The sequence below is a fragment of the Rattus rattus genome, chromosome 18 (genome assembly GCF_011064425.1).
Source record: "Rattus rattus isolate New Zealand chromosome 18, Rrattus_CSIRO_v1, whole genome shotgun sequence".
Taxonomy (NCBI): domain Eukaryota; kingdom Metazoa; phylum Chordata; class Mammalia; order Rodentia; family Muridae; genus Rattus; species Rattus rattus.
The window spans coordinates 10,684,861-10,698,704 of NC_046171.1; the positions used below are offsets into that span (position 1 = coordinate 10,684,861).

At 36.3% G+C, this 13,844-nt stretch overlaps 2 protein-coding genes across 2 annotated transcripts; both read left to right on the forward strand.

Moving 5' to 3' along the window:
• Positions 1 to 966, forward strand: LOC116887260 (olfactory receptor 2G3-like). The gene has a single exon (XM_032888827.1). It carries the CDS (start codon positions 1 to 3, stop codon positions 964 to 966), a length of 966 nt encoding a protein of 321 aa, XP_032744718.1.
• Positions 967 to 12,599: 11,633 nt separating this feature from the next.
• LOC116887195 (olfactory receptor 2B2-like) lies at positions 12,600 to 13,544 on the forward strand. Its single transcript, XM_032888752.1, has one exon. The coding sequence runs from the start codon at positions 12,600 to 12,602 to the stop codon at positions 13,542 to 13,544; it is 945 nt and encodes a 314-aa protein (XP_032744643.1).
• The last annotated feature ends 300 nt before the right edge of the window (positions 13,545 to 13,844 follow it).

Genomic DNA, 13,844 nt, shown 5'->3' on the forward strand with positions numbered 1-13,844 from the left:
ATGATTAACAGCAGTGTCAATAGCGATTTCATTCTGGTGGGTTTTTCGGATCAGCCTCAGCTGGAGAAAAGACTCTTCATAGTAGTTTTAATTTCCTATCTTCTCACTCTGGTGGGAAATACGATCATTATTCTGATCTCTTCAATAGATTCCAAACTCAAAACCCCTATGTACTATTTTCTAACTCACCTCTCCTTCGTTGACATCTGCTTCACCACCAGTATTGTCCCCCAACTGCTATGGAACCTGAAAGGACCAGCCAAGACTATCACGGCTGTGGGCTGTGCGGTGCAGCTTTACGTCTCTCTGACTCTGGGCTCTACTGAATGTATTCTCCTGGCAGTAATGGCTTTTGATCGCTATGCTGCCGTCTGTAAACCTCTCCACTACGTAGCTGTGATGAATCCACAGCTCTGCCAGGCTCTAGCAGGAATCTCGTGGCTCAGTGGAATAGGAAATGCTCTCATCCAAGGAACAATCACTCTTTGGCTCCCACGTTGTGGCCACCTGTGGCTCCACCATTTCTTCTGTGAGGTCCCCTCCATGATCAAGCTTGCCTGTGTGGACATTCATGCCAATGAGGTCCAACTCTTTGTAGCCTCGTTGGTCTTGCTGCTCTTACCCTTAGCACTGATACTGACATCCTATGGACATATAGCCAAGGAAGTTATAAGAATTAAGTCATCCCAGGCTTGGCACAGAGCCCTGGGCACATGTGGATCCCACTTGATGGTGGTATCCCTCTTCTACGGGAGCATCACAGCCATCTACATCCAGCCAAACAGTTCATACGCCCACACCCATGGGAAGTTCATCTCTCTCTTTTACACTGTTATGACCCCAACCCTTAATCCTCTCATCTACACACTGAGGAATAAAGAGGTGAAAGGGGCTCTTGAAAGGCTCTTCAGTAGAGCCGCTGGAGGATGCAAACAAAACAGAGCACGTGGTGACAGGACCTTATGACTAGAGGATCCTGAATATTTTGTCATATAATCTTGCCGGGAGTCATCCTGGCCTATGAAGCTCACTATATGGTTTGCCGATGTTGCAATGCACTTGGCCTCTGGCCTGCTGTCTTCTCAGTCTCTTCCCAGCATGCTTTGGGGCTTAGGTGAGGCAACATTTCTCCACATCCCTGGAAGACCATAACTCTTGTTTCTCACACTCTCCTTTTTCTCCCTTCCCTCCTTTATTTCTCCTTTGCATATGAACTCACAACCATTACAGTAATGCTTCATACCATGTCCCTCCCTAAGAATATTCTAAATAATCCAAGAAAGCAGCATTTCCCTCTTTGACAGCAATTCCATCATCAATATTGTAGAAAACATTGGGGAAGTTAAAATACAGACTTGGGATTTTAACTCCACTATTTCTTTTTCAAGCTTGTGCAGATTTTAGTAAAATCTTCATTTCCATATTGAGTTATGATTTTTAAAATATTGTTCATCATTATGATAAATAACATATTTCATACTAAATGATAAATAAATAGAATGTTTTCAAACTTTATTTTATCTTTATTTGTATTTATTATTTATTTATTTTTATCTTTATCTACTTGCATCCATATATGAATGAAAAAATAAACCTATTTGAAAATGTGACCAAAATGAAGTAATCATTGTTACATATTTCTTTGTTTTTTTTTATTTCTTTGTTTTTATATATATATTTGTGTGTGTGTGTGTGTGTGTGTGTGTGTGTGTGTGTGTGTGTGTATGTGCGCGCGCGCGCGTGCCAGCAGTCCTGAGTTCAGTTTCCAGCTACAACCTGGTGGCTCATAACCATCTATAATGAGATCTGATGACATCTTCTGGCTTGTAGGCATACATGCAGGCAGAATGCTATATACATAATAAATAAATCTTTGAAAAATGTGACTCTTCTGTCATTCAGTTTTATTAAACTACTTTTATTTTTTGAGATTATAAGTACATCTTTTCCCCCTCCAACCCTCCCATATGCCCCTCCCTGTTCAGTTCTGTAGTGATTTGAATACGCTTGCTGCAGGGAGTGGCACTATTAGGAGGCTGGAATAGGTGTGGTTTTGTTGGAGGAAGTGTGGCACTGTGGGAATGAGTTTTGAGAACCTCCTTCTAGCTACCTAGAATACAGTCCTCTCCTGGTTGCCTTCAGATCAAGACGCAAAACTCTCAGCTCCTTTTCCAGCACCATGTCTGCCTAGATGTTGCCGTGCTTCCTACTATAATGATAATGGACTAAACTTCTAAATCTATAAGCCAACCTTAATTAAATATTCTCTTTATAAGAGTTATCTTGGTAGTGTCTCTTCACAGAAATGGAAACCCTAAGATCCTAATTGCTTGATTTTAATGATGGCAATAGAATCAAAGGCATCCTTCTAAGACAGATGCTCTGTGTGTAGAGATAAATAGCAGCACCTGGAAAAGGAAAGACTAAGATCTTGACTGCTTCATTTCTAACATGAATCCAACCTTATGCCATATTAGAATAGTTAAAAAATACTCAGCAAGGCATCAGTAAGTAACATGTATCATTAATAAACTGTTTCTCATCCTAGCAAGACTGATACTGTCAAGGAGAGGATATGGCCTTGATGGACATATAAGTGTTTTCCAGAGATAAAGTATCCAAGCAGTTACTAGTCATTACTAGTGCCTTACTCAATCCACTTGTAATAATCAAACAGACTAGGTTTATCCATTTTAAATGTTTATTAGCTGTTTTACGTAAATGTGTACTTTTACGGAACAGTTTACTGTGATGGGATTGACTCAGCTGCTATTTAAAGGTGGTGACTTATTTGTAGCATCAGGATTGATATCCATGATTTACAGAGTGTGGAGAAGATGTATTCCTCACACAGACATATCCTCAAACTCTAAAAGACATTTTTGCCAAACAGTATGCATTATCCCCTATGGTTAATCACCTATTTCACCTCCCACTCCCAGTGTACACTGTGTTCACCTAATATAGCTATAACACCTGGCACTTACTTAAAGTTATTCGTAAAAAGATATACTACCACAATCCAGTTTTCACCTTTTAGTTACCTACTTTATGTTTTTTGTTATAATTAGTTTTAGTTAGGAGTTATATATTTCCCTATTCTCTTCTGTTACCCGTTTGCAATTTTCTGGTATCTGTGCATAATCCCTCATATTAAAACTCAATCAATAATAAGTTTATAAAAAATAAAGTAAACCTGTTACCTTTCCCCATTTAAAAATTAAAAAAAAAACTCATGAAGGTAAAGAATGGTTAATCAAAATATCAACCATTTATCATTTGATCAATAAAAGTTATATACAATAAAAGTTATAATACTCCTTGAAAGGTATTATGAACAAGAAAAAAAACCTTACGTCAAACTACATATACAATTAACTTTACTGACTCTTGTGTTTGAAAAATTAATAGTAAACGATGTATTTTCCATTGGATGCTATTACTTTGCAGATGATAAAACTGAAAATACATGTAAATAGAAAAAAACTTGTTCTCTAGTTAAGAATATTCTGAATGTGTTGAGGAACAGAGGACACATTTCTGAAGAATGGAAGTCAAGTCCTTGACTTCTACTGATAAAGGTCAGAAATTGACCCCACACGGTACCTCACACTTTGATAACTGTAACTATACAAACATCTCTTGGATGTTTCCATTGATTCATCCTCATAGTCATCCACAAGTGTCTAAAAATGAGATCTGATCAAACATGATATTAATTAAAACAGAAATGGTAATTTTCATTCTCTTAAAAGAATATAAATGTTCCAGTGAATAAATACCATTATGCATATTTAAGAATCTTTAGAGAAAATAGCTGAGTACAGAGAATACATTCGCAGATTTCTATAAGACGAGAAACGGATGAGAGGCAGTGAAACACTCACACTTAGAAGGGGTGGGAGATGACATTTAAGATAATTAGGGCAGGAAAAGGGACAAAAGCAAGAATAAAGGAACTGGTTTCACAGGACCTTAAGAACAGAAGAGAAAAATAAAAATCCATGTTATAAGGCAGAGTGTGTTGTGAAACTAAAAATCAACACTTAACATTTTATCTAAAATGTGGATAGTCTATAGGTCCACACACCAGATAAGGGTTCTCCGATGTCACAGCATTTTGAAGCAAAACTTGTCCTTCCAAGCATGGGGTCTGAAGCCTGTAGAACTCCTATACCCACCCTGTTAGGTTTGATTGACATACTGTCAGTCAAGACTCTCCTAGATAAAACATGAAGCTTTTAACTGAGTGTTTCCTCATTCTGTTCCCAGAAGCCAAGCCCTGTAACACTCTGTTTAAACATCTAGAACAAACGGCTAAAATGATACTGGCACGTGTCTCACGTGTGATGCCTTGAGCACCATCAGGAATTCAGCAAGTGTTATATTTTTGTTCATTTTATAAATACATCATCTCAATTTTGAGTAGCACCTAAGACCCAAGCAGTGGCATTAGTAGGCAGAAGAAAAAAACCTTCATGGACCTTGACTATTCTTGATGAGAGATTTATAATTGATCCAATATGGCTATACATTGCTGGTTTGTTTAGGTTTCCTACTTTGCGATTCTATCATGAGGTGTGTGTGTGTGTGTGTGTGTGTACAGAACTTGGAGACAATTTTAATTTTCTATCTATAAACTTGTTTTATTATGTTTAATGAATAAATGTATTACATCGTAAGTATATAATGAATAATTCCAAGTTTGGTGAGCATTTAACATGTCTTGTTCTGTGCTTATGTAACATTGCATTGGTGATGTCTGTTCTTCCACCTCTGCGCGAACCTGAGCAAATCTGTCAGACGTAGTGTATGCTCCTGTAACATTTGCAGATGGCATATAAATCCAAAGCATTTTTCCGAAATTTGTACGGAAGATATTATATAACCAATTTGATACAAAATGAAAATCTTTGTTCTTTGCCAACTTAAGTAAAAATGGTATCCAACTCTGACTTTAATTATAATTTTACATATTTTATTACACATTTAAATGATAAACAAAACCCTTAGCCTTAGTATTTGTTGTTGTTTCCACTAAGTTACTATAAAAAAAATGTATCTGTCAGGCATCATTCAAACATGCTTTTGGAATTTGTCTGTTGGTTTTGTGTTCGTTCTCCTTCCTTTATGGTAATCATCTCTTCATCTTCACAGTTTAACTTTTATCAAAACATATGTCATGTAGGGCCTCAGAGTTTTTAGTGATATTAGATTTTTGAGTGATTCCTTTTTTCCATTGTTTCATTTCTATATTAAAATTGTTATTGTTTCGAAATATGTTGAATGTGGGATCTTAATTCTGAAAATTTCCAGAGATTTTGAATGAAGTGGGTATAACCACATACTGTGGAAGGGATTTTTCTTCCTTAATGATGTGAGATCCACATTTGACACAATGAATCTCCACATGAACTTCAGTTCATAAAACGAGAGAGAGAGAAACTAAATCAAGCCCAGTACGTAGAGAGAGAGTGAAAAATATGAAGCCAGAAGCCAGACTAGGAGACCTCTGTAGGTTATAAGTGACAACAATTCAAAACTTTGCCTAACAGATGAATCAATATATAATCAAATTTTACTTTATAATAATCACACTTAGACCCCCGTTGAAGGAATCAGAGAAAGAACTGGAAGAGCTTGAAGGAGCTCGAGACCCCATATGTACAGCAATGCCAACCAACCAGAGCTTCCAGGGACTAAGCCACCACCTAAAGACTATACATGGACTGACCCTGGACTCTGACCTCATAGGTAGCAATGAATATCCTAGTAAGAGCACCAGTGGAAGGGGAAGCCCTGGGTCCTGCTAAGACTGAACCCCCAGGGAACTAGACTGTTGGGGGGAGGGCGGCAATGGGGGGAGGGTTGGGAGGGGAACACCCATAAGGAAGGGGAGAGCGGAGGGGGATGTTTGCCCGGAAACCGGGAAAGGGAATAACACTCGAAATGTATATAAGAAATACTCAAGTTAATAATAATAATAATAAAAATCACACTTAGAAACATTTCACAACTGTATGAGGTTGTACTGCTTTTCTCAAAGCAGTAAGCACATATGAAGGGAATCTAGAAATTGTCTTATTTGACCAGATCTTATTTGAGTTGGCTCGATTTCTTCTTTACTGACTCTAAAGTTTATGTTTGTTTTAATTTTTTTTTTCTTGTTTGTTTCTGGGGTTTTCCTTCTGTCTGGTCCCTCTGGTTCTTTTCTTCTGGACGTGCTGGCAACAAGGGCGATAATTACGCTGAACCACTGAGGTTTAAAACAGGATACAACTAAGGAAATGAGGTGGGAGGGGGGACCTCCCTGTTGATTTGTGCAGCCGGAAAACAGTCATAAATTGGAGTTGGCTATTTAAATTTGGCCTTCTCATAGGTCAGAAAGAAGAGATTCAGACAGAAACTGGTCAGTATGCCCTATCTGAGTCCCAGGTCAGTTTCCTTCCATTCCTGATCACTGTGGGAAAACTCTATCGACCTAGCACCAGGAAAACACAGGACGGATTTGGAGAGGGAAAGGTGAGTCAAACCAGTCATTTATTTAATTTTGCTATGCGTCCTAGGAATGGGATAGAAAAATAAAACATATAAAAGAATAATTTTAAGCTGGAGGGTTAATTCTCCCTAGCCATCCACATTTTCTTTTTAAGAATTGTGAAAACTGTACTGATACTGGATTCAAAACCTAACATTATTCAATCTTTGGTTTTGAATTTACATGCATCAACTTGAGCTGAGTGTATTCTCTTTAAACTTGTTTCTGTTCTTCAATTGAAATACCAATGATAATAGCTATTTACAGGCCTATTATAAGAATTGGTCAAGTATGGCCATGAGAAAAATCATCTACATGTGAAGAGATATATACATATATATATATTACATACATATATATATTTACAGTTAGAGAAAATCTGACATATGCATTTTAGTAGCCACAGATCCTTCTCATACAGTTTTTTAGGAAGCTACAAGAATATACATCACTGCTCATGTTATTTACATTCAGAACCTTGTATCCTAATTTAATATATGTAGACGAACTTTTTACACTTTCCAGATTGATTTTTCTTTTGCATTTCAGTGTTTGTGGGTGTTAAACAGTGAGTTTTGTGTGCAAATCTATTCAGTACTGAAAGCCCAAACAAACCAATAACTTAAAAGCTGCTTAAATCTGACAACTTAAAATAAGGGCATCTAATAACCAGGAGTTTAAATCCAAAGCCATATCTAAGCAAAGTTGGCTTATTAGCATATATCTGAGCCAGTGTGGTGAGGAGCACAGAACGATTTAAGCCTCTGAAGTTGTTAGCTCCCTGCCTTAAGCTCTAACGTCAGACTCCCACCTTCAGACCCTCCATTCTTTTTCACACTTCTTGTGAGCCCAGTTAGATACATCTTGCACATCTAACTCCTCCCTTCACAGTGTATACCAGCACATTTTTACTTCTGACTTAGGTAAATTAAGTTTCCCTAAGCACCATAATTATCTTATATATCAGAAAGGCAACCAGTCCCACACCCCATAGTCCTTTCAAGGCAAACCAACTGGATTACCTGAGTTAGCCTTAATTGTCTCCCACATTTTACAGTTTTGTTCTATCTGATTTCAACATCTTCTGTGAGTCAGGGCCACAGCTGTACAATCTTCATATGAGTCTTTACTTCCCACTCTTTGTTCCTTCTTCTCCACTTTCTTCTCTCAACTCTACTTTATGATTTAAGAATTGGTCTTTTATCACTATTCATTTTTCTTCAATATTCGTATAAATATTTAATATTTAGGAGTATATCAAGTACTTAAAACTATAGGAATATACTATTATCCATATATAAAAACTGTACTATTCACTACTGTTATTAATGTATTACACATAATAAATTTTATTATAATACAATATATAATTATGTAATATAATATAGGCTGTATATTACACATAATATATTATATTTAATATTTATACTAAATACTTTCAAATTATATTAAATATATATGGATCTCACATCGCCAGGAAGAAAATCTCTTCCACAAAATGTGGTTGTACACATTTTACTGAAAATTATGATCCTACATTCTAACATATTTCAAAACAATAAGCAATATATTTTACTAAAAATTTAAAATTATATAATATATAAGTATATTTTGTATTATTATGTGTAGTATATGTATATATTATACATAATGTATAATGTATAATATATCATATATTATAGAAATTAAATAGTTATATACAATTTTATTTGTATATATTTTATAATTATATAATATATAATATTATGTATTACATATTTATTATTTGTATATTTTATATTACATAATAAAATCACAGTTATTATAAATTATAATTATATAATTTGAATAATTATAATTATTAGAAACAGTCCATGCTTATCTCAGAAGATCAATAGCATTTATAAACAGACACAAAATCCTGTACGTGTTTAGAGCGAAATGGTGGGAAAATGTGAAGATTGGGAAAATGGTGTGATAATCACTGTGAAACACAGTAAAAGAAACTTGGCTTTTATTTACAGCTTAGAAAAATACTATAAAATTTTCAGAAATTGAGAAATGATATTTTGAATCTAGGCTTCGCAAAACACTCATCGACACAGGACAAAGGCAATATTCCAGGGTTGTCCTTTTAGAGATTCTAATTGTACAGATGTTACATGGATGCTGAGTACCATCTATGACTTAATCTGCAATCCAAGAGAAAACTGTATTTGTTCTGAAGGCAAAATTTGGGTCATCTGTACAAAAAAAGTAAAGATTGTTTCTAATACCAAATAAAACTCTATTCTACGCTACAGGAAATGCTGCCTGTTTCATCTCCTTGGGAATATAATACAAGAAATTAACATGTTTCTGAGACATTATTTCTAAAGACACAATTCTTGGGTGAGAAGTGGGAAAAGAATGGAATTATATGGGACAAATTTGAAATGAGTGATAGAATTAGTGTGGTAAAAAAGAAAAAACAAGAACAAACTCTGGAAGTCTCAATAATCAACTTAATTTTCCATAGATAGCCATAGGCATCTGAAAATTTTTGGAGCAATTCCATAGTAATTTTACTGTGTAAGCTATCAGTACTGTTGCTGTTGTTTACATCCCAATTTGCATCGTATACCAAATTATACAACTATTTGTCTTTACTTACAAAATAAATAAATTCCAATTTTCAATGGTTGTGAAAGCAATAGAGTTTGTATTCAAGTACTTTGAATTGTTTTAACTGGTGGAATCCTTAAAAGTTAAGAAATGATATACTCAAACCCCACTGATTCTTACCAAGTAAAATAAATGTATTTCTTGGTTAGTGACAGGAATTTTGTAATTAGAGGTAGAAGGTTAAAAAGTGTTAAGAGTAAAACATATAATAATTTTATTATGTCTCAGGCAGGGAATGAAAAAGTAAAATTTTTTCTGGAAACAGGTGTGATAAAATATCAAAGGAATCGATTAAGTTTAAAGAGAAGAAGAAATAGTGAAATCAAGATACTAATGTAATCTCACCTATCAGAATTTTTTTTTAAAATTCCAAATCAACTATTATGCAGCAAACACCTACTATATAGTATATAAGCTAATACATGCTCTTGTCCATAAAGTCTTATGAAGAACACCCAATTACTCTAGTCAAGAAAACATACTCAGTTCAAAACCCAAACTCCTACTACAGAGGTGTGTGTGTGTGTGTGTGTGTGTGTGTGTGTGTGTGTGTGTGTGTGTGTGTTGTATGTATGTATATATATATTCATTCATATATGGTATATTCATATATCCATATATAAAAATATATACAATATATATCAAATCTCTTTATGGGTATAATCTTGATATGTGTGGTAAATGTGGAATTCATCTAGAGAGAACTGCAAATTCAAAAGGAATGGTAAAGAAGGAAATATTTAAAAATGCTTTTTATAGTTATGGCAACACTTTGAGTAAGGATAACAGCAATTCAGCTTCACATCAGCATGAGCATCAGGGGAAGCAAGAGCTTCCTGAGTCAGGGCAGCCTCCGCAGGCCTCAAACCATCCCTTCCTGAAATGCTGAGTCTAAAGCTGCTTCTCTATGTAACTATCTGAATATCAAGGGCCACTGAAAAGAGTCGTGCTGACTTAGGAATAATCAGCTATGTATGAAAGCAAGATTGACTTCCTAATGAACAAGCATCCTCTCAAGATGAAAATAGGACAACAGTTGAAAAACTGCAGATGGTAGAGGGTTAATCTGAATTCCATGTGTCTGCTTTTGTGTTTCCTTATCCCAACAGATTTACTGAATAGACCAAGAAGAATTGGTCCAGATGACAATTTTGATGATACCGGAAAATACGATTCAAGGAAATTATTGCTTTTGGAGGTCAAAATAATTAGGATAAACAAAACGAAGGCATGGGGGTTATGACTGAACTCTGTTTTAGATTTAATGATGTTTGTCTTTTTCTTTCATTTCTTTAGACATGGTTATGCAATGCAGCCCAGGCAGGCTTCAAGCTTGCAATCCTTCTGTGTCTGCCTCCAAAAGACTGAGACTACAGGGGTAAGCTACGACAACTGATTTATAGGTAGAGACTGAAGCTAAGCTGTGAAGAATTAGTCTCACCCTATCATTCCTCACAGTCATTCGTTCTACCCCCAGAGTAACAACACAGACTTAGAAAATAGGCCTGGCTAAAGAAAGCCTTTAAGATTTCCATTGTCTCATTGTAATCATAGGGTGGGACAAAACAAGGGGTCAGAAGTAATAGTCAATGAATCTGAAACTGACTTCTTATCAGTCATATAATTTTTACTACGTCCTAATAGATACCAGTTAATAATGCAGTGAGTGTAGGTACCAGGTAAAGCAAGCACGGTATTTTTGGAAATTTCTACCATGTTCTACCAAGAATCTATAGTGAATTGATATAGAACTGAAACTGGGCTTGCAATTTAGATTATATTGCTGAATATGTTTACTTATACAAGTGTTGCTATGCTTATTTAAAGAAGAATAATATTGAAGCACAAAACAATTAATGGCACTCAAAAATCACATAGTTAGTAAGCAGAATGACTGGGATTTGAACAAAGAAAAAAATGCCCTTTATAAAATAACCAAAAAAAAAAATACAGGGAAAATTTGTACAAATATAGAGATTTAAATAAAAATGAACTTAAGCGTGTGTTTATTTATTGTGTGTATACATAATTGTATATGAATTTGGGTATTTGCATGTGAAGGTCTTGTGAAAGGAGACTAGAGCATGTAAGGAATTATTTCTTTTCTTCAAACTTGTTTTAAAGCTGGGTATCTTCTTTTTCTGCTGCTGTGATTAGCATATGAACGTCTGGCAGATCCTCCTGTCTCCCATCTTACTGGAGGAGTATGGGAAATACAGATGTGGCCCACTACCCCCACATGTGGCCTTATTGTTTTTTTTAATAATGTAGGCTCCAGTGAAAAGCCTTGGGTCATAGGGCTTGGGCCACAAGCCTTTTACCAACTGAGTAGTTTCTCAGCCCAACAAAAACAAATTTAAGACAAGAATTAGAAGAACTGGCCATTGAGGCTACTTTTCCTAAGTGATAATATAAAGGAATTTCAAGATTTGAATGGGGTAGGTGAGGTGGTGGATATAGTAGAGCTGGTGAGTCATATTTCAGGATAAAGGAGGCAGAAGGGAAATGTGCATATTTGTGTGTGCTGATAACACTGAGCAATTAGAAGCTGATATACAGATTATACAGGGATTTAAAACATTTGAAACTCTGGCGTTAAATACAAACATTATTAATCTAAAACAGAGTTCAGTCATAACCTCAATCCCTTCACTTTGTTTATCCTAGTCATTTTGGTATCCCAAAAATACAGACACCAATATCCAAAAAGATGAAAAGTCCTTTATATAGATATTTTTAAACAGAATGTTCACAATCTACACATATCTTAGGCCTGAAATTCTAAGACTTGCTTAGACATTCTGCCTTGTTTCTTTTTGTTTTTTTGTTTTTTTTGTTTTTTTTTTTCTTGCTGTAGGATGGGCTGGAGAGCTTGGAAAGAACAAAAGGAGCCCTGACATGCCATCTTCTTATCACCCAAGTTCTATGAAATGTTCCATTTCCCATGAGATTCCTGGTCTTACTCTCATTGTGAGAACGATAGATGTGCTAAAGTGCCTCTGGCCTGTCTAAAACACAGACCCACTGCACTCTGACTATGCTATTTTGTTTAAGTAGTTCGATGGAACTCTGTCTTCTCCAAATTTGTTTTACTCTATACTATATGGTCACTACTAAGTGCCCACGTCATGTTGAGCCGATGGTATTATAGCTGAAGCATTTTAAAAGAAAATATACTAAAATCCAGAGACTCACTAACCTGAATTAACCGTCCATTAATTAAGCAACATTCCTCAGGTACATTGCTGATCTTTCAATATTACAACCACATTGACGCAACATTTTACAGAGAGAAAACAGAAATTTATCTCAGCATGTATTACTTCCAATTCTCAGTTGTTTCTTCTTAACTGAGTAATGACCATCCCTGATTGGATATTTCCAGGTCAAAGCTAGAATTTTACCTGTTAATACTAATATGTGGATCATCAATCAGAGCTCAGCAGATGGCTTCATCTTATTAGGATTTTCTGACCGGCCTTGGCTGGAGACACCTCTCTTTGTAATTTTTCTGGTGGCCTACATCTTTGCCTTATTCGGTAATATCTCCATTATCCTGGTTTCCCGCCTAGACCCCCAACTTGACAGCCCCATGTACTTTTTTGTCTCCAACCTTTCTCTTCTGGACCTCTGCTATACTACCAGCACTGTCCCTCAGATGTTGGTGAACCTTAGAGGGCCAGAAAAGACCATCAGTTATGGTGGTTGTGTGGCCCAGCTCTATATTTTCTTGGCCTTGGGCTCAACAGAATGTATCCTTCTGGCCATCATGGCCTTTGACCGCTTTGCTGCCATTTGCAAGCCCCTTCACTATCCTATCATCATGAGCCAGAGACGGTGCATTCATATGGCTACAGGGACTTGGATTAGTGGATTTGCAAACTCTCTTGTGCAGTCCACTCTCACTGTTGTAGCCCCAAGGTGTGGAAAGAGAGTAATAGACCATTTCTTCTGTGAAGTCCCAGCCCTTTTGAAACTAGCTTGTACTGACACAACTGTGAATGAAGCCGAGCTTAACGTTCTTGGAGCTTTGCTGCTCTTGGTGCCTCTCAGCCTCATCCTGGGCACCTATATGTTCATTGCTCAAGCAGTGCTGAAACTCCGTTCTGCTGAGAGTCGCTGGAAGGCCTTTAATACCTGTGCTTCACATCTGCTGGTGGTCTTCCTCTTCTACTTCACAGCTATCAGTATGTATGTTCAGCCTCCCTCAAGCTATTCCCATGATAGGGGCAAGATCATGGCTCTGTTCTATGGCATTGTCACACCTACCCTCAACCCATTCATTTATACTTTGAGGAACAAGGATGTGAAGGCCGCCCTGAGGAGAGCACTGACAAAGGAGTTTTGGGTCAAGGCAAGGTAATAGCTAAAGAAAGACCAAAGAAGCAAGAATAAACAGATTGCCTCTCAAAGATGATTCTGAAATTCATGAGGAAACCATCTAGAAATTCCATAAAGATCATAAGAATAACTGGGTCAAGAAGGAAGCAGTCAACAGTTGGTGAAACATACATATTTATAAAAGTACAATAGATCTCTCATTGCAGCAGTAACCTTTGGAGATGCTTAGCTGCAGGCAGGACAGAGCACTGTGACTGAAAGGTTCATACAACACCACGCAACCATAACATTTGTGACTCTGAGTCACAGCTGAAGCACATAA